Raw genomic sequence first — 23116 nt, 5'->3', positions numbered from 1 at the left:
GGATTAGGAGAAGCTGGACGTCCTATCATTATTTCTGTCTTCCCAAGTTCCAATGTAGGACGTCTGTCTTGGCTGTCTTTCCCTCTCTGTCTGTTAGTCTCTCTCTCTCTCTCTCTCGCTCTCTCTCGCTCTCGCTCTCTCTCTCTCTCTACCCCCCCCCCCCCCCCCCCTCCCAATGCCTTGTTGTTGTGGCAAATCTCTCTTCCTCTCTGACTCTGGTTTAACGTTCTGTCTTCTTGTCATCCAAGCCCACGTGTAGTAGCACATTACTCCAAGCCAGATCCCCCCCCCCCCCCCAAGTCTCTGTGTCATGTCTGACTGGCAAACTTGGAACATTCATCCATTTTCTCAAAAGAGGATTACACCTGATGGGCGGGAAGGGATTACCTTGGTAACCTTATCGCAGTCGTGAGGCGACAGAGATACCGTCCAGTGTTGTGTCCATACCACCTATCCACCTGTCTGCACGAGCACTGCAGTCAGTGCAACTGACCAGGCACACACACGCGCGCATAGGGCGTATCAGGCGGTTACCTCAGGGGTATGATCGCACTGGATGTGTATCTCTACCCAGATGGCATCAGGGTGGCCGAGCCGGATGAAATACTGCGCTGGGAGAAAGAGAAGGAGCTGTACGACCCAAACGTGCGCCTCTTCGTGGCCCTGTTTCCATACAACCCCTCACTGATGTCCCCGAACCCGGATACCTCAGAGGAGCTGCCCTTTGAGCGAGGACAGATAATTAAGGTGAGCAGAGAGACTGTGTGCTATAATGCTATGGCCCAAAGGTAGCACTATACACTCAATTTGAAATGTATAATGTATTGCGCTAATGCACTTTTCCAAGCACATTGCATGTTTACAGTCATATGTTTTACTATATAAATAAACAAAAACTCTCATGGGGTTATGGGTAAATACTAGCCTTTCACATAAATAGGTATCTAGAAATCACATGTTGGAAAGCATAAGGTACAGTGTTATTCGATATACGGAAAATCAATGAGACAACGCTCTCCACATTGTAGACTGATGGATAGAACAGAAACTCTTCTGTAAATTACTAACTTTTTAAGAGATTCAGTTGCTGCACATGTCGTTTCGTAAACCGATATTGCATTGTCCTTAGAACATTCAATGTTGTCATCTCATAAATTGATATCTGGACACGTGTGTATTGTTCTGGTTTAGGTGTACGGTGATAAAGACACAGATGGTTTTTACCACGGAGAGTGTGCTGGCCGCTTTGGATACGTTCCCAGCAACATGGTGTCAGAGATCCCAGTATATGACGGTGACCTCAAAATTGAGCTGTTTCAACAGGGCTTCCTTCCTGAGGCCTTAAGCCCTGTCGAATCAAGAGGTAGTCTGCCCTTTTAGGTGTCTAAAGCAAAACAGGAACTAGAAAGTGTTCTCTGTTTTCCTTTTTTGCTCTCTCTCTCTCTCTGTCTCTCTCTCTCTCTTTCTCTCTCTCTCTCTCTCTCTCTCTCTCTCTCTTTCTCTTTCTGTCTATCTGCCTGTCTCTTGTTTTTGTGTTCATGTCAGTACACTGAACCACTTGGTGGCAACACAGAGTCACAGATGTGGTGAAATCTTCCTGTTGTCTTCACTTCTGTTCTTGCTCGAGGGCCTATCTGATGTTTGTGTGTACGTTATTGGGTTGCATGATCAGCCAACAGTGAGGCCTCCTGTGTCCCAGACGACGTGGTAGTCCAACGTATGGTGGCCATCTTTGATTATGACCCCCTTGAAAGCTCTCCCAACACGGACATAGAGGTGCTTGCTTCACTCACACACCCACACGCACACGCACACGCAAACACACACACACACACACACACACACACAGACTGACCAGTTTAACTTTCTCTTTAAGATGTACACAAATGGGAATCACAGCAAGGCCTGAAACCGGTTTCCTAGTTATCTTTCTGAAGATATGGCCCCAAACATAAAAAACGGTCTGTCTATTTTACACAGATACCAACAAACATATGAAAGTCTTCCAAGACATCCACTACCAATTATTACCATCAAAGACTATTACATAATAAATATACACATATTATTACACATGAATAACAGCTATTACATATGTATATATTACAGCTATAGCAGATGCAATGCACGCTGACAAAGACACGTGGATTGATTCTCTCACTAATGAGTCACATTTGTCTTGTAGGATGAGCTCCCTTTTCGTGCAGGAGACATCATCTATGTTTATGGAGATGTTGACAGTGATGGCTTCTATTTTGTAAGTGGGCTATCACAAGTTTTCTGCTTACTTTATTGTGGTACTCATACTTTTTAACTAGAGTTTCATGAAACACACTATACCAACATTGTTTTTTTTTGTATTCAGGGAGATCTTCATGGATACCGAGGACTTGTGCCATCAAACTATGTAGAGCCATTGCCTTGGAACTAACTGAAGATGCTGGCTTCAATCAAAATGCATAAAGCAAATGTTTTATTAAGAAACACAGCATGCCATTGAACACATTGTGTTCATCAGTCTTTAAGTAATTATTTGTACTTGCTTTATGCTGGAGTGTTTTATTTTATAATTTCCCGCCAGGGGGTATGATTTTTGCTTAAGTATGTAACATTAATGAAAAAGGTACTATAGAATTGATTTGTTTGCACTTCTTATATCAATGTTGTTATATAAGTCTACCTTCTTTACAAATTCCGTTTTTATTATTTTTATCTCTTGCTGCTAAATATCTTTTGGTAGTGAGCCATAGCCTTAAAAATATCAACCTCAACGTCTTCACAGTCTTCATCATGTGGGAGTAGTAGACCATGGAGAGAGACAGAGAGAATGGGCGGGAAAAATAACAGTCTCAGCTATTTAAGTGATATCTAAGGATAATCTTTACACACTGTGCCTTGTACTATGTATATTGTTTCCACCACATTATTAATATGGTTTCACAGATCAGTACAAAATAATAGTTCAGTTTCATAAAGCAATGAGATTAAACACAAGCATGTAGTGATCAAGAGCCCTTTTTATTGTGTACTTGAATTTGATACCAATGCACCACAGCACTTTACAATGAAATACATTCATGAGCGATGTGATGAACCACACTAGTTTTATTAGGAATCAGAGTTATCAACACTGGAAATGCATTTTATTACAAATAAACACATCTTGTCCACATATTTGACATGCATGTCTCATTTCTGTTTATTGAGGTCAAGCAGAGGAGGAGGACATGAGAGCTAGACGTAGTGTGTCTTCTGTTGACGTAGGTTGATCCATAACTTGTCATTGTAGCCAACAGTGCAGTCATCCATAAAGTAGGAAACACTACACTGTGTAGAATAGTTTAATAGTGCTTTCTACTTTATGGTTGACTACACTGTACTTCTGTTGTCCAGGTTTCTTTTTTCTTTTGTGTGTCCAACGCGCGCCACTCAGTACTGCTTCCTGTTACCACTCTCAGGAAGGATGTGGTATTACATTTAGTAGACTGTCGATATCTTTCATATTATTATGAAAAGAAAAGAAAAGACAATCTGGGTGGAAGAATTCAGTATCAAATCATCAAGATGATTTAAAAGAAAAATGAGAAAAATCGAAACAAAACACTTCAATGGAAAACCATTGCGAGTTCCTTTCTAGTTCTCAAACAGAAGTATTAATGCGGAAGACATTAATTGTCCCTGTTCAAGTCTGCAATAATTGTCTCTGTTCAAGTCTGAAATAAGATTTAGCATCATTCTCTTCAACTCAAAACTCAATTCATACAGTGTTGTTATTACACAGATAATATTAGCACATTTTCAAAAGTTTGGTCTTTTATTATTGCTGACATAATTTTCCAATACTTGTGCCATAGTAGCAAATAGTTCATATGCATATAAATGCCTAGTAATGCCACAATATTTATCTTCACTGAAAATTAATTTTCATAAAAGGTACTGATAAAAGAATATATCTGCTCTTACCATCATTCTCGTCTGGGTCCCGGAAGAAACTGAGGGCTGAAGCGAGAGTTTGCCTCGCTTTTAACACACTCTCTACCACATGCTCCGAAACCACAGGAAGAGGCTCAACAGTCTCGATCTCTCTGTCAGAGGTGCAAAACCAGCACCCATTGGGCCCCTGCATGTTCTCGATTTGAATAGAAACTGCAAAAAGAGACCTCTGTAACCTTTTAAGGGCATACCAGGAACCGATAAAAAGGTGTTTTAGAAATCACGAAACCAAGAAGTTGCACATTGTGACCTTTGACAAAGTCAACTATATGGTTCACAGTTGCAATGAACAACTTCTATATGCTAAAATGTTAGCACTTAAGTGCAACAACGGAAAATAATCACATAATGAGTACCAGTCACACACATCTCTGTGTGTTGCTGCAGGAAATAATAGTGAAGATAATCATTGCTTGGTTTCTTATGCCTTCCCTATCAACCTACATGTGTGACAGAGATTAAATATTGAATGTATTAAACTGAACCATGTGTTAATGAGGCCTAAGACCCATATGCACTCCTTAACATATATCTGTTGTTGTAGTACCAGTAAGAGATAACTGAAAGATACTTCAGTTATTTCTTCTTATCTTCTCCTTTTCTTAAGCACTACCCTTTGACTGTCAAAACAGTGTTTATAGTGGTCATTACAGAGCAGTGAGGTGGCATGTGTTTGAGGAAGGATGACATGAAAGTTGAAAGATTAGGCAAGAGCCAGCTAAGGAGCCAATGCTTTTCCAGGAATCAGTTCAACTTTTAGCAGTTGACCAACCAGGACTTGAGTCAGAGAGGTTCCCAAAGTCCCACTAGTAAGATTGACAGAAGCAATGGTGTCCAAATATAAAGGAACACGTGCCTACTGGTATGTACTCATCAAGGACCAAGAATATTTTGTCACCACATACAGCAGTGTTGGGAGACATTTTGCTCCTTAAACCATTCAATTCAAATAATTTGAATGCTTCAAAAAACCTGCAGAACAAGAATGAGCATTTCAGAGACAGTCTGATTGAGGCATGCAGATCATTAACTGAATACAAAAATATTCGAGTTCACAATGGTAAAAATAGGCTATGATCATTAGAGTTCATCGGTTGGTCTGCATTTTTGCTGACAAGAACCAATGCAGATGAAGGTTTCAATCTGCATAGTTTGTGGTATTTTTTCTGCACTCATAAATATGATGCACGAAAAAGGTGCGACTCCGAAGCCACAGCAGAGTGTCTTAGTAGCACGATGTGCTCTCCGTTGTCTAGACAACCCAAACCTCAGTGTCGAGTAGAACACACAGAGGAGGAAGTGGGGGATGGGTGGGGTGTTCGAAAGGGAGTAAAAAGTGAAGTGCTACTTTCTAAAAATGAACACTTGCACTTTGCCCAATGGAGCTTGAAGTTTTGAGTTGTAAAATATACATTTCATCTGTGCTGATCATGTTCTCTGTTTAGTTTTACTATGAGAGGCCAAAATAGAGTTTTGTTTAATTTCCTGTGGGACTTAACAGTTATATATTTTAGACTGATAGATACTTAGTGAGTGTGTGTATGTGTGTGTGTGTGTGTGTGTGTGTGTGTGTGTGTGTGTGTGTGTGTGTGTGTGTGTGTGTGTGTGTGTGTGTGTGAGAGAGAGAGAGAGAGAGAGAGAGAGAGAGAGAGAGACAGACAGGATTAAGAAAATGGGGTCGCACTTATTTCCCCTATAGACTATCTACACATGCTCAGATTATAAACAAGGATCTGTTGAAACTCTGTTAACTCCAAACGTTAGGGTTAGGGGTTGGGTTTGGTAAAGGTGGTGTTCAGTGAACAATTAGAAAGACTGGATTTGAATTTCAACAAACCATACCTAAAGTCTCTGTAAAGACTATTCAAATAAATTGTTACCGAAAATGGACTGATGATTGGCAATTTTGCACGTTTACCGGATACCATGCACTGCCTATCCTCCTGGTCTAACAGCAGCGCATGATCAGGCAGTGAGAGGACAGTCCTTTAGTCAGCTCTCCCAGGGTTACGTTTAGACTTGCATCATCCATCTATTCCTGGTCCACATGGGATTTGCTCTATAAATAAGTGCTTAAGAATGCTATAGATAGTTTTCCCAACACAGTGTGGTCAACATGTAATCAGTGGGTATTAAACAAACGAGAAGAGAATTAAGGTTAATTTAATTACTTCTCCAAGAAGTAAGAAGATGTTGACAGACTATAATACAGTGTGCCATTGAAGGAAAATAAGAATTAAAATAATAAATGTGTGTATTTACATTAAAAAACAATTAGCTTTGTACTCTTACCTCAATGAATATGGTGAAAGCACGAGGTACATATTTTGTCATCAAAGCAATATTTGTTAAGTTATTACCAAAAAGCTTATTTAATAAAAGACCAACATAAGATATACGAATAATTACTTCAAAACAGTAAAGGTAACAAAGGCCGAATATTTTCAAACAGGAGTGAGAAAAGAGGAAAGGGACATGAACAAAAAGTGATGAAAAGTATCTAGCAATACGTCCTCAAAATCAGATATTCGTGTACAAATCTTATAAGGGAATACGTATGGATTTCATCGTTTAAAGTCATACCATGTGTGCACCTCTGGTGTGGCCATTGTGTAGTGCTTTGTGACTGTCATGGCCTCTAGTAGTCTCATGTTGCTCACCGCTGCCACGGTGTGGCCCTTATATGAGGCGCAACACTTCTGACAGTGAGCAGCACTCTGCCTGCTCTGACAAGTCAAGTTCCTCAGAGCGAGCCAACAACACCATTATTACCACGAAACAACAGAGAGATGGACACAGAAGAAGTAACAGTGAAAGAGGCAATATATTCTTTGCATTGTTCAATAGTTGCAATAGTTGCAAGGCCATTGTTGACCTTAATTGACCTTATTTCTCCGTATTTTTGTTTTTTTAAAACAAAAGTCTTAGGATTTCTGGTATTTACCACTGATCCCCCAACTGTCTACATCCTGAGTGACCTTGCACATTTTATTTTATGTTTATGGCTCACATGCTCTCCCATGCATATGTCTGCATATAACCTTCATTTCCTCATGTCATGACGCCAATAGACTACAAAGATCACATGCATTCCTCTTCCACAGCCTCACCGTGATTGTGTAAGTAACAAAGTAACAAAGGGCATAATACTAAAACAAAAAACTAGAACAAGGCGCCATACTCTGTTCGTGCCAGTCAAGAAACTGTACTACTGCCCTCTCTGTGGGTTGGGGGTGTGACGACTAATCATATTTAATCACAGGCTGCTGTTATTGTAAAGCTAGGGATTGGTGGGGCGTGGAAAGGGTACAAGATAGAGACAGGCTTGCTGCTATCTGTTGATGACAATGATCAGTATGTGGTAAGGAGGAGTGTCATCAGCCCTGCTGAGTGGCTCTTTGTGGGGGTGTGTGCAGGCTTCTCTGAACATCTGATCTGAAGATTCTGTTCATGAAATGGACCTGGAAGTAGGTATGGTAGTTGGATGTTTTAGGACATTTTTTTGTTGTTTTATTTGTTTTTGCTCAGGTTTCACCTGTGATCATTGTTATCATGCTGGATAGTATCAAGATCTATTCCTTCTATTTTAAATGGGTGAGCTCCATGACAATGTGCTTGAGACAGATATTACCTTCAAACAAAGAGCAATGTTGGTGATTCAGATTAAAGAGCATAATAATTTGGATGTGAAATTTAAACTGAAAATTCAAAATTACTTGAAAATGAATACACTACCCATGGTAATGACTGTGACATACACAAGTCATAACAAACCAACAACAAAAAATAAAATAATAACATGCACCTCTGACACTGGCTTTTATTAGCCTTTAGTTTTCAGATACACTTCTCACCTCACTCAGACCCTACATTCTCACTAGTGATCCCCCTTTGTTCAATTATGTTCATCACCATTGCTTCACCTTAGGTTCCTATCACAAACTAACTCAATGAATTACACTTCAGCCTATTTCATCAGCCATGCAGCATCAATGTAAAGGTCATATATGGAGACATAAGACATAAAAAAACAGCAATGCTGCACAAAAAACTTTGAACTCTGTCCCGCTCCCAACCCTCTCTCGATTGCCTGTATTAGAATTGATAAGTATTTGAAAATACATCACAAACCTCGTGATCATCCCTTTGTACACAAACTTTGAATGCTTATCAGTCAAAAGGGAGGGGTTGTCTTCCCAGTGAAATAAATATACGCACCTCAGGACAGCAGGTGATGTAGTTGCTGAACTTCCAACATCAAAACAACATGGGGATGCATATTTTGTGTTGCCTGTGGTCCGTATTTGCTTTGGTGAAAATGTCTTCGGGTGCTGGTAGGTTAATTGCTACTTTTTTGTAATCACTCAAAACACTGGTATGATTATAAAGCTTAATAATGTGATGCGTGGAGGAGGGATATATTACGAAGCTATTGTTAGACTAATGTCTTTTAGTGCTTGATTATTCTTCAGAAAAATAATGACAGCAGGTGAACTTGAAATATCAGTTAAAATCTTTGCAATGTCTTTGTAAATCGAGAGTGAAAAGAAGTTCCTTACAGCTGTCCCAATACCATTAATAATAACATTAATAACATTAATAACTGCTATGGAACGAACTAAAGTTTGGGGAATGATATTGACCCATCAAAGTATCTATTTGTAGCACATTTTGTAAAAGTTTGTAACAACGCTGTTATCTGACATGAGAAGATAACTCTGAGGTCCGACTTAGATAAGTCAGAAAACAACAGTGTCGGAGAGTACAAAAAAGAGTAATAAACATGTTCATGACTTGTGGTCATAAAAATGAGGTCTCTTTCCAGAATGGTGCTACCAGTCTCAAGTGTCATGTGTCAACCCATGCCAAGGTAAAATGGAAATATCCAAACTCTCAGGGTTTTTCCTCTTCCTTCCTTCTCAAATACATGTATTAAAAGGTATTGCTGTATCAAAGTGGATCCCAAAGTGTGGGTCAAGTGCCCCAGAAGTGTGGCCTTTTTTCCTTCAAAAACGGTATTAGGCTATATGATCGTCTCAATCTTTGCACCATGGTGTTGGGAGAGGGGCTGGCGTTGTCAAATGGGGGAGTAGCATGAAAAGTCTGAGAACCTCTGCTCTATCATATGTTATACAGGTCCATTGGAATGGCCAGAAGTAGCAATGACTTGTGGAGGAAGAGCCCAGTCTCCAATCAACATAGTCACCAAGAAAACACTTAAAGATGATCGCCTTCAGCCTCTCCGATATAATGGCTACCAGTTTGCATTTCACAGTGACATCATCAACAATGGCCATTCTGGCAAGTCACAGTTAAATATTATAGCATGGACAAAAACATAATTTGTTTGGTTATGATGAGAACTTCATACCAACCAAAGTGTTTGTCTGAATTTAGTCCAAGTGAACCTGCCAGATAGTGCAAAGATTGATGGTGGCAATTTGGAGTCAACCTACAAGGCAATTCAGCTTCATTTTCACTGGGGACTCAATGGAGGACCCGGGTCTGAACACACCATTGATGGAGAGCAGTATCCTATGGAGGTATGTACAATTATATACACAGAAGATACTTGACACATGCTGGCATATGTCTGGCTTTGGGTAATAGTACATTATATTTACATGTTAAAACTATTCCTCTCAAAGAGGCCACTAGGTCTAATCCACTAATGCAAGAAACTGGGTTAAAGAGAGGCCAGTTAATAAAATCAGTTGGCTACACTCTGTAACTGTTGTAAAGGTCTGCAGTTTATTGTGCCATATCTCCACAGATGCATATTGTTCATATCAAACAACAATATCATTCATTAAGCGAAGCCCTGAAGGACAAATCTGGAGTTGCAGTACTTGGATTCTTTTACCAGGTGACCTGGGCCTATAAAAATACTAACTTCAGTGAGCTTGTATGGGCACTACTTTATTACCTTATGTATGCATAAGATGTATGCATACTTGATGATGGGTAATTGTAAGACTACAAACCACTAACATGTTGTTTTCAGCCATTGCATGGAGATGAACAACTTAATTTAATTTAGGCATTTTGTTTTCCTCTTAGGAATCAGGAAGTTCAAACAAAAAATATGAATCCGTTGTAAACGCTCTAAAAAGAATCACGAGGCCAGGTATGTCATTGTGTCTGTGTCACACTGTTCTTTATGATTCCCGGTGATTTCACTGCTCACCGCACTACTGATAACAATACAGACTTCACAGAACTTCACAGACGTCGGTCAAAACTTACCACACGTTGTTGTACTCATTTACAACCCAATAAATGTTATCAGATGACCTTCCATTAATATTTCCTCCAAACTGTCCTGTAATTTCCCCTCTGTGTACCCCCTGCTAGGCACTAACACCACCCTGCACGATTTGTCTCTGGACATGCTGATCCCGTCTCACAGTAACCTAAGCACCTACTTTCGCTATCAGGGCTCCCTGACTACTCCCAACTGTGATGAGTCTGTGGTTTGGACTGTGTTTGAAAACACCATTCCCCTCAGTAATGAACAGGTATAATGTAGGATATTCTTCTTTTACAATATAATTCATACCAACTTTTAGGTTTATAGGTACAGGGCCAAGATACATTTCTCCTGGTGATGTCTTTCTTTTAAATCTATACCACTTCTTCAGTACAGTGTATATAACCACTAGGATTATCATTATTTCAAAGTTTGATTATGTTATCCAATGCAGGTGAAGGTGAGACATATATTTTGCAGTGAATTGCAGTTGGCTATCATGTTCTTTGGCCTTTTGGAGTTGGAAGAATTGAATTTTACTTCCCTCTTTATTCTTTTCCTTCAGCTGTCTGCATTTTCCCAGCTGAGTTTTGCAGATGGACAAAACATGACTGGCACTTACCGTCCAGTGCAGCCCCTTAATGGCCGGGAGGTGTATCACTCCGGTAGTGTGGCAGTGTGGGTCAACACTGTAGTCCTTCTCAGCTCGGTTCTTGCAACTGTTGGTTTATCTTTCCCAGAGTGAAGTTTTTTTTATTGTATATTCTGTGTATCAAGGACATGTCTCAGATGAATCATAATATTAATGCTACTACATTGATTATATTAAAACAGAGCTATTTATTTGCAGTTAATGGTAGGCTACTTGCACATTAGGCTACTACATGGCATGTAGACTATGATTAGGCCTGCCTGTATTCATAATATATTATATGTATTTCTAATATATTAAATGAGATTGTAGTCTAATTGATTTTTTTTTTTTTTTACAATAGCTCAGTATTGTTTTATTATCATGTCTCCTGCTTGTTTAAAATAAATACCTTAAAACCCACAAAGACTTTCTCCACTGTGTTGTTATATAAGAGCACTACTTAAATATATATGTATTTAAAATATCTTATAAGACACTTAGATAAGAAGAACATATATCAGATAATGAAACACTTTATCTTAACTAGATAAAGTTAAGATAAAGTGTTTCATTATCTGATATATGTTCTTCTTATCTAAGTGTCTAATAAGAGTGCCGGGATTTGTTAGGGACAATAGCCTTTATCACCAAATATCAGCTGGAACGGATTCAGCCTTCATCTGGCACGGATATACCAAATGTCAGGGGTTGAGGTAGTCTACACAGAGTTGTTTCACTGGTGACGGGCGTTGTTTGATTCAGAGCAGCACAGGAGTTGAGAGGAAGGCTGTGCATTTACAGTTAGAAGTGTCAACGCTTTCATAGACATATAGGCTAGTATAAATAATAACACCTGCAAGAAGATTATTTGACAGGTCATTTCCGTGTAGACAATACAGATCAATATGAATCGTTGCGAACTTTATCACTCTGTAGAAGTCATAAAACGTCGACTGTATAGTTTAATATAATTTATCGGAAGATGGAATGTTACTTTATGGAACGTCATAGTGTGGGCGTGCAGCGTTTTGACAATTATTTACTAAAACACGCAACAAGGTTCACACTGGCGTGATTATCGTGAGCAGGTCCGTGTCAAGTTAAATTGTAGACTGTTGACTTTTTGGGCTAAATGGAGCGGTGGAAAGGAAGAGTAGCTCTTGTAACTGGAGCATCCGTTGGAATTGGAGCAGCTATAGCGAAAGCTCTTGTCAGACATGGCATGAAGGTGGTCGGCTGCGCTAGGAACGTTGAGAAGATAGAGGTGGGTTATCTAGCACAAGCAGCTAGCTAACTTAGCTTGCTACCGTAGTCGGTATCCTATTATCTAGCTAGCTAGCTAGCTGTCATGGCATATAATCCACAAAGTTTGTGAACAGCCTTGCTAGCAGAGTATGCAACGTTCATTTTAGGCGACAGTGGCTAGTCAAGTTACATATTCGACGCCATGTAGAGCAATGTTATGTCATCAACATGAACTGTTTTTGTTTTTGTACAATTTGCTAAGTAATTGGTCATTTAACTAGCTAGCTAATATGAGCTAACAGAAAACTTGGCTAGCTATGGCCTTGCAAAGTTATTGCTCATCTGAAATTGTTACGTAAGGTAACGTTACGTTAAACATAACTCCTAACAAATCACTCAGCAGTTCGCTATACTATCCAAGTAACGTGAAAAGATGTACTCTATATAATTTATATATGTTTTCTATAACGTTGCTATTGAACATAGTTAAATAGCTTATTAGCTCAGCTGTCCTGTTCGAATGACATGGATATGCAGACGCCTTTCAAAGTTGCTAGCATGGAGCCATAGACCAAGCAAGCCAGATGAAATAACTTCCTAGCTAGGTGGCTAGTTAGCCTAACTAGCCATGTAAGGTAGCGACTGAAATTATTGTTCATATTTGGAGACAGCGAGCCTAATGACATGTGATGGTGCATGTCTGAGCAGAACTTTTCAGACTTGAATGTTCGCCAGAGATTTAGTGAGACGGGCCTTATTGGTGAGATAAAATATGACTTATTATTGGATATTTAATAGGATCTCAGTCTGAGCCACAGAGGGGCCCCATAGCATTCCAGTGATGGTAGATTTCTACATCCAAATATGTAGGAGGTGGGGGCAGGTGGCCTTCTAGAGGTCTCAGGATATCCAGCACAGTCTGTTTTGTTGCTCACAATTCAATGATATTGGGTGTGATATTGTAGTTTTGGATACCAATTTTCATATAATCTCCTACCTACACCTGTAACATTAATGGCTTAAATGACTTCCCTTATTTTCCTGGTCCTTAGAAACTGTCAGCAGAATGTCAGAGTGCCGGACTGAGTGGCACTCTCATTCCCTACAAATGCGACCTGTCCAACGAGGAGGAGATCCTCTCCATGTTCTCTGCCATCAAGACCTTGCATCAGGGTGTCGACGTGTGCATCAACAACGCTGGCCTAGCTCACCCTGAGCCACTGCTGAGTGGCAAAACTGAGGGCTGGAGGACTATGATGGATGTAAGTCCTTTTAGATCAAAGCATCTGTCACATATAAGTAAAGTAAATAATGTCAGTATCTAGACTTGTTTTTTTCACGAGTGTCTCTCTCTTTTGATATCAGATGTTTTGAAATGTATAAAAAAGCCAGTGGATAGAATTATTTCTGAATGTAACTGAATTCTGTTTCCAAATTATTGCCATGATGAGAAATGATGACTCACAGGGATCGGTAAAATGATATAATCTGAGGATGTTATGTCTCAGTTAAAATATTGGGTGAATGTTAATTTATTGTTGCTTTGCTGTATCTGTAATACTTTAGGTCAATGTTCTTGCTCTGTCAATATGCACACGTGAGGCCTACCAGTCCATGAAGGAAAGAAATGTTGATGATGGTCACATCATTAACATCAACAGGTAGGTGGCCTTGCACTCCGTAGCTGGTGAAACAGCAAATGGAAACAGACATTATAATAGTAATTGGCCTTATGTCGCTAGCAGTTGGTCAAATAACAAGGGGTAATTTTACCAGCAGCAGGTCAAGTAATCCCTACCTGTTTTTTTTTTTTTGTATTCCTTTTTTTCTAGCATGAGTGGACACAGGGTAGTTCCCAGTGCCAGCGTTCACTTCTACAGTGCCAGCAAGTATGCTGTGACTGCACTCACTGAGGGGCTCAGGCAGGAGCTCCGGGAGGCGAAAACCCATATACGAGCCACTGTAAGAACCACAGGGTTAGCTTGTGCTTGTGTTTTAGAGGAAGCATTTAGTTCAGTTTTTGTGTCAAAGGTTTCTGCATTATCCCCAATCATTTGTTACTGTTGACTGATGTGACTGATGTGTCTTGCCGTTGTTTTTGTTTGTCCAGTGTCAAATAATACACAAATGTTTCCCCTGACAGTCCATATCACCTGGCTTAGTAGAGACAGAATTTGCCTTTCGTCTCCATGGTGATGATCCAGAGAAAGCTGCTGCAGCATATGCAAGTATAAAGGTGTGTGAAATGTATCCATCAAATTTCAGTGGATTTCAAATGTCAGTTCGTCATTACGTGGTAATTCAGTTGAATGTTTACTTTACTGCTGGTTTCTCATTGTCTGTAGTGCTTGGAGGCTGGTGACATAGCCAGTGCAGTGGTGTATGCCCTAAGTGCCCCTCCTCATGTACAGGTAAGGAAAGGCATGTTTTAGGATGACTTGCATTAGATCAGTCATTTGATTATCCTGTATAATGTTGCATGCAGAGATGAGATTTATTGATTTAAAAAATCGCATATTCTTTGATAAATAGTTGCAATTTCTCAATTTTGAGAGAGTAGATTTTAGTATATCTCATCCATAACCAGGCTTGGGCTGTTGATTCCACATTGTAAGGTGGCACACATTTAACCATCACACAGTCCAAGATTCCACCACTAGGCATCTTAGTTGCCTGTCAGCATTAATCTACTTTTAAGCATCTTTGAGAACTTTGAAAAGCGCTATATAAATGGGATGTGTCATTATTATTATTATTATTATTATTATTATTATTATTATTATCTATGTAATATATGAGATGCCAGGGCTGAGAGGAATCTAAGTAATACGTTTCCTCAGGGGCTGGCTTTATGGAATATATTGTTAAATCGTTTTTGTTTTTTTCATTCTCTCTTTATATCTAGATTGGGGACATATTGATGAGGCCAGTTGAACAGGTGTCCTAACCTTGTGTAGGCAGTGTATTTGCTGCTTGAGGATCTGCTGGAGGGATCTAACGTGTCTAACTCTGCCCACCTTGAGAGTCCCCTTAAAGAGATCTGTGAGGGAGTTTGTAAAGAGCTTGGGCTACGCGTGCCTAAGGGTGGAACCCTGATGTGTGATGCATAAAGATAGGAATATGGGAGACAGGGCCACCAATTTCAAATTTGGGCTATGGTATAATGTAGGTTTCAGATTCATTTTTCACTTTATGGTACATATTGTGAGTCACATTGCGGTGTGAGTCAACTTTATTTTTTAAGAAGATATTGTAATGAGTGTTGATAATGAAATAGCCGGGATGATCAAGAATTCAGTGCCGACCAATGATTTAAAGGTCAAACCTCCCTAACAAGCTGTAAACTCTCACTCCAGTAACTGAAAAAGCAAGATGAATACCACTCAAATATTTGGTCTTGGGCTGCTTTCTTTACATGTATACCTCAAGTCAGGAGACAGTGCAAAATCGAATGGCCTCATATTTGTATTATTTTAAGTTGGTGGAATAAATAGCAACTTGTTAAGGCTTCTTAACTGATATTCCCTTAGACTGGCTGCATTTATTGTCCAACTAGTTGCATTTGGCTGTGAAATATTAGATTTTCTGGTAGAATTCAAGACAGATGTTAAACCACTAAATACTGATTTATCTCCCTTGAAATTAGCTGCTAATTGTTCTGATTTCCGCATGTTTGTATTTTTTTTCCTTTTGTACATCTGGTAGCTGTTTATACATGCAACTACATACACAGGCACACAATACAGCAAAGCTGATAAAGGAATGCATGAGTTTTTGGAGTCATCACTGCAACATCCAGACATGTTAAAAATGTGTAACACAAATGATAATAGTGCTATAAATAAAAGCTCACTGCATCATGTCAGCATGCCTGGGATGTCAGTTTTTGTCTTATTTAAAGATGAAAGAGAGATTGGCCATGAGATATTTCCACAGACTATCATTCAAAGTTGTAGAGTAGAGGTGTCATGGGAGAGAAAAAACAAGTCCGCTCTCCATTGTTCTCTAATCTCAGCTGGCTTGTTCACATTCTCCACGCATTGAAGTTTGCCAGTGGGCTGTTTGTCACTTGGTGAATGTGGGTGCATGGTTTGTTTGAAAGAGAGAGGCCCCCTTGACTAAATGTGATTGGCTGGTCTGCTAACAGAAGCCTGGCTTTAAAAAAAAAAAATCAGGAACCTAATAACTTTCCTACCAGTGCATAGTCTAGTTTGGCCAAATGACAGGCTGTACCAGACCTGCTAAAGTCAATATGACACTATACTACTCTACCACTAGATGGAGTTGTTTAAAATAGGTAATTTAACTCAAACGTTGCTTATGAGGGGGCAAAGCATAATTATATAATAATAACTTGTGGCAGGATGAACACTTTCTGGTGGTATTGTGAATCACAGCACATTTATTACTTTGATCATATTTACAAGGATCATATAATTACATAAACTGTCTAAAGCATTTGTATTGTTCTTTGTTAAAACATGTTTTAATTTCTACATACTTAGAGCTTTACCAGTTGTTGCTTGACTTATAGTTTGCCATGCTGAACTCACGTCTGGCTACACTTTCTGTCCGGCTGCTGCTAGTGTCCATTTGTTGTGCATTTCCACAGGTCAAGAAATTCTCAAGCTACTCTTTGGCTCTGCATGGCTTCCTTTGGTTCATTGACACTGATGAAAACCCCTTCATTGGAGAAACTGGTCATGTTCACACACACACACCACAGTAGTGAAAAAAAGTGTGTCAGGCCAGTAGAGGAAAACATGAAGTGCTCATTGTTTCTCTCCGGGGGAGCATGCCAAATGGAAACGTGCGAATTGCACTAAAGGCTCAGTACTGGGTCGGGGCCCACACAAAAGGCCTTTGCATCAACTTTGCATCAAAGTGAAACACCCTGCCAGTAGGTTACACACTACAGGAAGTGCTTTGGTTCTTTTAATCTTGCGTGTTTCCTAATCATGCCTCCAATGCTCCAGTGTTTCTACAGTAGCCACACACTGGTCTGTTTAGAGCCTCACTGATGTGGTGATGGTGCTGGTCGTGATGTCCCACCTCCCAGCTCCCCAGTCATCCTATAGGGTACAGAAAGTGTTTCATGACCATGTTATGCTTTGTGTGGAATCCAAGTGGGGCCTCTACAGTACCAAAGCCATGCTTCCATGCCAAGGACCCTGTGAATGCTTGTATTGTCACTAGGGTCTGGGAAAATGACATGATGATCCAAAAAAAGTGTAATTTAGTGCATATGGTGGCGAGTTGTGTGCCACGCAACAAGTGTGAGCCAGTGGCCTTCTCTCCAGAGAAGGTTATTGAGAAGGTTATTTCCATGGAGACCATTTACCATGGTGAAAGAAAATAAACAATGGGTAGATTTGAATTCTCTTTTTCACTCTCCCTCACGCCAGTGGAGGGAGGGAAAATAATGGGGTTAGGCCGTGTGACCTGCTACACTGAGTTCTTGACTCAGCTATCTTACACACGGGGTTGGTGGTCGACATGCGTCAAACTGTCTGGGACTGACCTTTTTTTCGAATAGTATTCTCTTTCCCACTTTCCCTTTTATGAAGTGCTTTGTAAAGTTGCCAACCAGGCCCCTTTATGGTGATCCTGTGGATGGTGTCCGCCCTGCTCTGCTGAGAACATGTGAGGGTCAGCTGACTGGAGATTTTTGGCTGCCGTGCTTGGTGTTTTAATGCTCATTCAGAGTCGAGGGTGAGGGAGGCATTGGGTGCAGATTATCCCCTTGTCAAGAATGTGACCCTTTTCCTTGAGTCGCCTCAGAGAGAGAGAGAGAGAGAGAGAGAGAGAGAGAAGGAGGGAGAAAGAGAGACCTGTTGGGAGAGGTGGGGCCAAAGTCTCCCCACCAAACATCAGATTCTGGCGTGCTGAGATTACTGGAAAGGAATATGTTATATATGCAGTGGTGTCTTGCTTTGTTAGCAGGAAAGGAAATAGCGGGCAACCAGTAAGGAGATCAAATAATTAAGATGCATTAATGTACATCAAATGATTTAAGGGGGACTAGAGGTTTTTGTTGCATTGTTCATTTAGGCAAATAGTAGCCCTCATTCAGTGCACCTTAATGAGTATTTGGGCCACCGTTGTGCACTTTGTATTAGTCATAAGAAAAAGCAATCATGCTTCAGTACTTTATTAAACCCTGTGTTAACATTGCATATGCTTTTGTTTTCTCATAATGCTTCACACGTTTCATTAAATCTGATAACAACAAGTGACACAGATTTTACAGACCTAAATCCACAATTGTAAAAAAACAGCTGTATACATTATCAACACTCATGTTAGGGTAACGAAGGTAAGATTTGGCCATGTTTAAGGCCCTAAGTGGAGCTATACATCAACAGTTAATATTCAAACACTCGAGAGAACAGCGATGACCTTTCTTCTTTTCTTCCCCTCATGTCTCTCCTGTTTCTTGCGTTTTGGTTTTGGTGGGCCGCTGGGAGGGATCCCGGTCAGTAGGAAAAGTGCGGTTTCTTGTGTGCTTGTGTCCATGATGATTGGCCTGAGCTGAGCCAAAGTGCTTGTGTCAGACTGGGGAGGGATCATGGTGGCACTCATACCAGGGATCACCATCGTTTCATAGTCAGCTTTGTCTGAGTATTGTGCTACAGGAGCCGTGTCAGTGGGAGTGGGGGTCAAGGTAGTACTGAAAATGAGACTGATTTTTCTCCTTTCCCTGGATTCTTTTGACCTGTGCCGCTTGCTTTTCCGTGAAGTCTCTATGGTTCTACTGATGGTGGGGGGGACCGGTCTCGCAACACTCAGGTAGTCCAGTCTTTTGGGGACTACGTGGTACCCCAGTGTGCTCACCTCAGTGGCTGAAACTGCCGGAGTCTCACCAGTGGGTTCTTCTTCACTGTCTGTCTGATGAGGCCCCTCCGGCTCAAAAGGAGTTATAACTTTTCCTGCTCTCTTTCTTCCCCCTCTCTCCTTTGACCTTGGCCTTTTGGCTCGGGGGGGATTGGTGGTGGGCACCCCTGCTGTCGTGGCAACGGGTCCCTTTTCGCTTGCATTTCCCAGGGTGCTTGAACTCGGCTGTCCTGCAGCCTCAGCTCGCCCGCTTTCAGCCATGGTGCCATCACTGCCATCTCTGACAAACGTTGTGATTGACCGGTTTTCTACTGTGCTCTCAGGAAGTTTGGGGGTGTTGGAGGATGTAATGGCTCGCAGGATATGTCTCTGCCTATTTTGCCCCTGCCTGACTCTTTCTCTGCGGGTCTTGGTTTTGATAATGCTTATGGTTACAGTGGGAGTGGGAGATGGTGTGGGGGAAAGCACGCTCTCCTTTCTGTCCTTGTCCTTCTGCGACTCTTGTTTTGTTGAATCCACAGGCATGCTTGATGAGGCTACACCGGCTGACCTCTGAGGGTCGTCCCTCATCATGCTGTTCGACAGCTCCTCTTTTGCATCCTGGTCCACCTCGCTCCCCATGAAGTTGTCCACGTTTGCCTCTGCCTGTGTTTTTCTTGCCGGGTCTTCGATGACGTTGGTCCTGCTCGTGACCTCTTCCGCAATGTGGCAAGAAGGAGCGCCTACGGCACCCTCGTCTGTTTTAACCACTGTCTCCACACTCTGTTTTCTCTTCCTGCCTTTGCCCTTCCCTCTCCTCTTTTTGTTTTTTCTTTTTTTCCCGCCGGCATTCTTCTTCCGTTTCTTCTCAGAGCTCTGTGTCTCCTCCTTGGCTGTGTCTGGCGAGGAGCCCTGCGATGTAGACACGGTGGCGAGCACCTTGATGAAGTCCTCGGCAGCGTTCACCACATTCGTGAGCGAGGGCGCCTCTGGGGTTGTGGTCTGCGAGGCAGAGGCGGTAGACTGTGCAGTGCTGGCACCCTCTGTAGTCTCCCCTGGCTCTGAGCCAGGCTCTGGAGAGGCTGCCTTTTGAAGAGGCGGTAAGGGTAGCTCATCAATTACATCAATGCCGCCAAAATCATAAGCTATGGACTCTTTCATCACAGCCACTGGCACCTTGTCGTACTGTTTACACCTACAGGGTGGCAGAGAGAGGGCAAATGACAGAATGAGGTGATGGAGGGGTGCAGAAAACATTTTCCTTTTACAGGACTGTTAACATATATCGGGATACAGTGAGTTCACACAGAGATACTTACACTCCATACCAGTGTCTTTCAACACACTGTTCCTCATAGGAGAACTCAAAGCAGGGCACCTCCATGACATTGAAGAAAGCCTGTCCAACAATCCTGGAGGAAGTGTCATTCACATTCCGGAGGCATGCTTTCATTCTGCAAAACAAAAAGCAGCCCTGGACATTAATTCATGCTTTATGTCTAGATGATTAATTAAAGCAAAAGCCCACCAGAATGTGCATTCAAAATTCAAACGAAATGTGGTTAATGTTGAATGGTTTTACAGAGTTGCTTTTGTTAAGTGTGAAAGGATTTTAAATAGATTAGCTGGTAACACTCACTTTGGAATGTAATCTTAAGGACTTCTGCTCCATACACACTAATACTACGCATTCAGATCATGGTACTGTTTTGTGTGCGTTTGTTGAACTCACGCGTTATCGCAGTCGCAGTGGCTAATTGAAACCCATTTGAAGTTGGTGTAGCCGTAATTGGTGGAGAAGGCATGAATGACGTGGGGACAGTAGTCATGCACGCGGCAACATTTGTCGGTCTCAGCGAATTCCCCTGAAAATGACCAAGTGCGAACGCACCCTTTCAGCCAACTGAATCATTGAAGATAGATCGCAGGCAAACTCAGTAACACTTTCAAGCAGGTTCGAGTGTTCAGCTATTTGCGTTATTGCTCAGGCGACATTTACATTTGCATCAAACATTTGCATCTGAGTAGTTTTAAATATTGGATAAATTGGTAAACTCACCAAGTTGGTCATAATGATCAGCATTATTACCGGCTCCACACCACAAAGTTCCAGGGTAGGTAAAGCCGCGCTTGGATCTGCGCAGAATTGAAGTTTCTTTCCCCGGAACTTTTTCTTTCTCACGCGCTTCATTTGATGGCAGTTCACTTGTGCTTGTGGAGCGCTTGGATTTCAACTGAAGGCACTTTAACTTCACCTCAGTGATGTTCGTAAAACTAGGATTCAAAGCAGTGGGAATAGTGACCTGACCTCTCAGTCCCAGTTTGCACACATACATAAAAGATTTCAGTTGCATTTGGTCTGTTGCTAAGGCGCAGTCGACTAGTTTACCGGTGGCATCGTGAACGGAACGGACCTCCTCAATTCCGTCCGACACTTGAAGCAGATGGTACTCGCCGACATTTGACCTTTTGGCGCACAGGGTATTGTTGAGCAAGTAAAAGAATTCTTTACTCTCCTTCTCTGCCTCCAGGGAATTGCTTAGAAAATCTGCCTTAACGAATTCCCCGTCTAAGTAAGACAGGAACACGAAAAATACCGACCACATCGCTGCAGGCTGCAATTTCAGCACCACCAGCTCCAAGACAGCACCGTAGCCTGCCTACCTCTGCTTGCTGCCGACTTATTGGGAGCGGTTAACAGGGCGAGTATTAATAAAGTTGACGGTCGATAATGGGAGTGGTCTGACATTTAATTAACCCTTTCCTGGATGGACAAGTGTCGGCATTCGACACCGAAGCATCCAAACACAGATTTGTGAATGTCTGTGCGTCTGTGAAGGAATGCATTGTAAAAAATATTAACGCTTTCAATTCTTTCGCCACTTTTAAACAATGAACATTCAATATGCAGCAGTAAAGGTAGGCTATATTGCTTGCAGATGACAGGGGAATGCCAATCAACCTGGCAATTGAATTGGGTCACACAATTTTAAACAAGGCCCACCCCTGCCTTTTATGATTTTAAGATGACACTGGGATTGAATATTGTCAGTGGAGTACACAGTGAAGTAATAAGACTGGTAAAGTCTGTAAGTAGCCTACTACTGGCTGGAGTTTTGACCGCAAGTTACCCCTACGTTCCCCGCTTCGCACTGAAACTGGCGATTTACTTCAGTGACGCAGCAAGGAGGAGGTTCTTACCACGCTTTCCATGGTAACAAGGGATGGGGTGATTCTGTCGACCCAACGAGATTGGGCATCTTTCAAATACCACAAAGGCATGGGAAATGACCCAGTTAAGATGTAAGCTGAAGTCGGTGCGTTGCAGAAGAAAAGACCTAAGGAGAAAAAAATAAACATTTTTATCTCTTCGGAGACCTTGATCTCCCATTGTCTGTAATTGCACCTGCTGCTGGTAGGTTAGGCTACTAACTTCGCCTCGTCAGCAAGGATGTGCAGCAAAGACTGTGGCCACTTCCGAGTGGATTGTCAGCACTTGCTTAGAGTGGTTCATGTGTCACTGACTGACTTTATGGGGATGTTAATGAGCGTGGAGCCTAATAGTAGTAATATAATGAACTGCAATCAGGCCTTTTCAATTGACTTTCCGCGTTTTAGGCTGTTTGAACGAAATTCCGATTTGTGTAAATATTGGTCCTAGCAAATTTTTGCATTGCCTATTTTCGGCGTTCATCTAAATTTGCCCCAATAGTTCGACTTAAAAGTTGTTTTCTGATTTGCTTGCAGAAATAAATAAACAGCTTAGCTTGTGCATGTATTGGGAGAAGAGGTAAAACATGGCAGGTTTACATTAATTCATCTGTGTTGGAAACACTGGGTTTTACCTGAGCACGATATATCGTGCAGCGCAAGGGGGTTTCAGTCACGTGGGCTAGTGAGCAGCCCACAAAGGATTTCTTCGAAGGAAATAGGCCGGCTAAGCAATCGGATTGAAAGAAGGCGGAGGGAAATGATGCAAAATCAGCAGAGGTAACATGCGATTTAAAATGCGGTAAAATCCCGTTACTTTATTATGAATTTAGTGCCTACACCCTACCTCGACCAAGGTTAATCCTTGCGTGCGCCAGCTGGAGCATAGTAACACTCTAATTGTATCCAAATAAATAGTAGACTCTCAGTCAGACGAGACAGTGGGCTTTTGTTTTATAATAATAATAATA

At 41.4% G+C, this 23116-nt stretch overlaps 4 protein-coding genes across 5 annotated transcripts; 3 read left to right on the top strand and 1 right to left on the bottom strand.

The window, feature by feature from the left end:
• Positions 1-283: 283 nt before the first annotated feature.
• si:ch211-105f12.2 (RIMS-binding protein 2-like) lies at positions 284-3179 on the top strand. Of its 2 annotated transcripts, XM_031573496.2 has the most exons (5): positions 284-747; positions 1192-1363; positions 1673-1776; positions 2186-2257; positions 2366-3179. In XM_031573496.2, exons 1-5 carry the CDS (start codon positions 544-546, stop codon positions 2429-2431), a joined length of 618 nt encoding a protein of 205 aa, XP_031429356.1. In that variant the 5' UTR covers positions 284-543; the 3' UTR covers positions 2432-3179. The 2 variants fall into 2 exon arrangements, with proteins under 2 accessions (XP_031429356.1, XP_031429357.1); XM_031573497.2 differs by lacking the exons at positions 2186-2257; positions 2366-3179 and adding an exon at positions 1877-2179 and having other exon boundaries at positions 285-747.
• Positions 3180-8206: 5027 nt separating this feature from the next.
• ca4b (carbonic anhydrase IV b) lies at positions 8207-11297 on the top strand. The gene is made up of 8 exons (XM_012839788.3): positions 8207-8327; positions 8819-8863; positions 9130-9294; positions 9391-9536; positions 9767-9859; positions 10054-10120; positions 10348-10511; positions 10809-11297. The coding sequence occupies exons 1-8, from the start codon at positions 8261-8263 to the stop codon at positions 10986-10988; spliced, it is 927 nt and encodes a 308-aa protein (XP_012695242.2). The 5' UTR covers positions 8207-8260; the 3' UTR covers positions 10989-11297.
• A 259-nt stretch (positions 11298-11556) lies between these two features.
• LOC105911027 (dehydrogenase/reductase SDR family member 11) lies at positions 11557-15987 on the top strand. Its single transcript, XM_012839797.3, has 7 exons — positions 11557-12141; positions 13175-13384; positions 13689-13783; positions 13955-14084; positions 14266-14358; positions 14468-14533; positions 15028-15987. The coding sequence occupies exons 1-7, from the start codon at positions 12010-12012 to the stop codon at positions 15067-15069; spliced, it is 768 nt and encodes a 255-aa protein (XP_012695251.1). The 5' UTR covers positions 11557-12009; the 3' UTR covers positions 15070-15987.
• Positions 15988-17128: 1141 nt separating this feature from the next.
• On the bottom strand, positions 17129-23088 carry proca1 (protein interacting with cyclin A1). Its single transcript, XM_031572861.1, has 5 exons — positions 20995-23088; positions 20668-20800; positions 20255-20389; positions 19122-20130; positions 17129-17194 (listed from the first exon to the last, which is right to left on the bottom strand). The coding sequence occupies exons 1-5, from the start codon at positions 21539-21541 to the stop codon at positions 17129-17131; spliced, it is 1890 nt and encodes a 629-aa protein (XP_031428721.1). The 5' UTR covers positions 21542-23088.
• Positions 23089-23116: the final 28 nt, after the last annotated feature.

The sequence above is a fragment of the Clupea harengus genome, chromosome 9, assembly GCF_900700415.2.
Source record: "Clupea harengus chromosome 9, Ch_v2.0.2, whole genome shotgun sequence".
NCBI lineage: Eukaryota > Metazoa > Chordata > Actinopteri > Clupeiformes > Clupeidae > Clupea > Clupea harengus.
This window is presented reverse-complemented; position numbering and strand designations above follow the sequence as displayed.

Coding starts and splice junctions, on each gene's coding strand:
- ca4b (XM_012839788.3), top strand. CDS start 8,261: ATGGGGATGCATATTTTGTGTTGCCTGTGGTCCGTATTTGCTTTGGTG. Junction 8,864..9,129: donor ATGTGTCAACCCATGCCAAG/GTAAAATGGAAA, acceptor TATGTTATACAG/GTCCATTGGAATGGCCAGAA. Junction 10,121..10,347: donor AAAAAGAATCACGAGGCCAG/GTATGTCATTGT, acceptor ACCCCCTGCTAG/GCACTAACACCACCCTGCAC.
- si:ch211-105f12.2 (XM_031573496.2), top strand. CDS start 544: ATGATCGCACTGGATGTGTATCTCTACCCAGATGGCATCAGGGTGGCC. Junction 748..1,191: donor AGCGAGGACAGATAATTAAG/GTGAGCAGAGAG, acceptor GTTCTGGTTTAG/GTGTACGGTGATAAAGACAC. Junction 1,777..2,185: donor CTCCCAACACGGACATAGAG/GTGCTTGCTTCA, acceptor TTTGTCTTGTAG/GATGAGCTCCCTTTTCGTGC.
- proca1 (XM_031572861.1), bottom strand. CDS start 21,541: ATGTGGTCGGTATTTTTCGTGTTCCTGTCTTACTTAGACGGGGAATTC. Junction 20,390..20,667: donor CACTGCGACTGCGATAACGC/GTGAGTTCAACA, acceptor TTTGTTTTGCAG/AATGAAAGCATGCCTCCGGA. Junction 17,195..19,121: donor CCGTTGCCACGACAGCAGGG/GTGCCCACCACC, acceptor TGTACCCTATAG/GATGACTGGGGAGCTGGGAG.
- LOC105911027 (XM_012839797.3), top strand. CDS start 12,010: ATGGAGCGGTGGAAAGGAAGAGTAGCTCTTGTAACTGGAGCATCCGTT. Junction 12,142..13,174: donor GGAACGTTGAGAAGATAGAG/GTGGGTTATCTA, acceptor CCTGGTCCTTAG/AAACTGTCAGCAGAATGTCA. Junction 13,784..13,954: donor CACATCATTAACATCAACAG/GTAGGTGGCCTT, acceptor CTTTTTTTCTAG/CATGAGTGGACACAGGGTAG.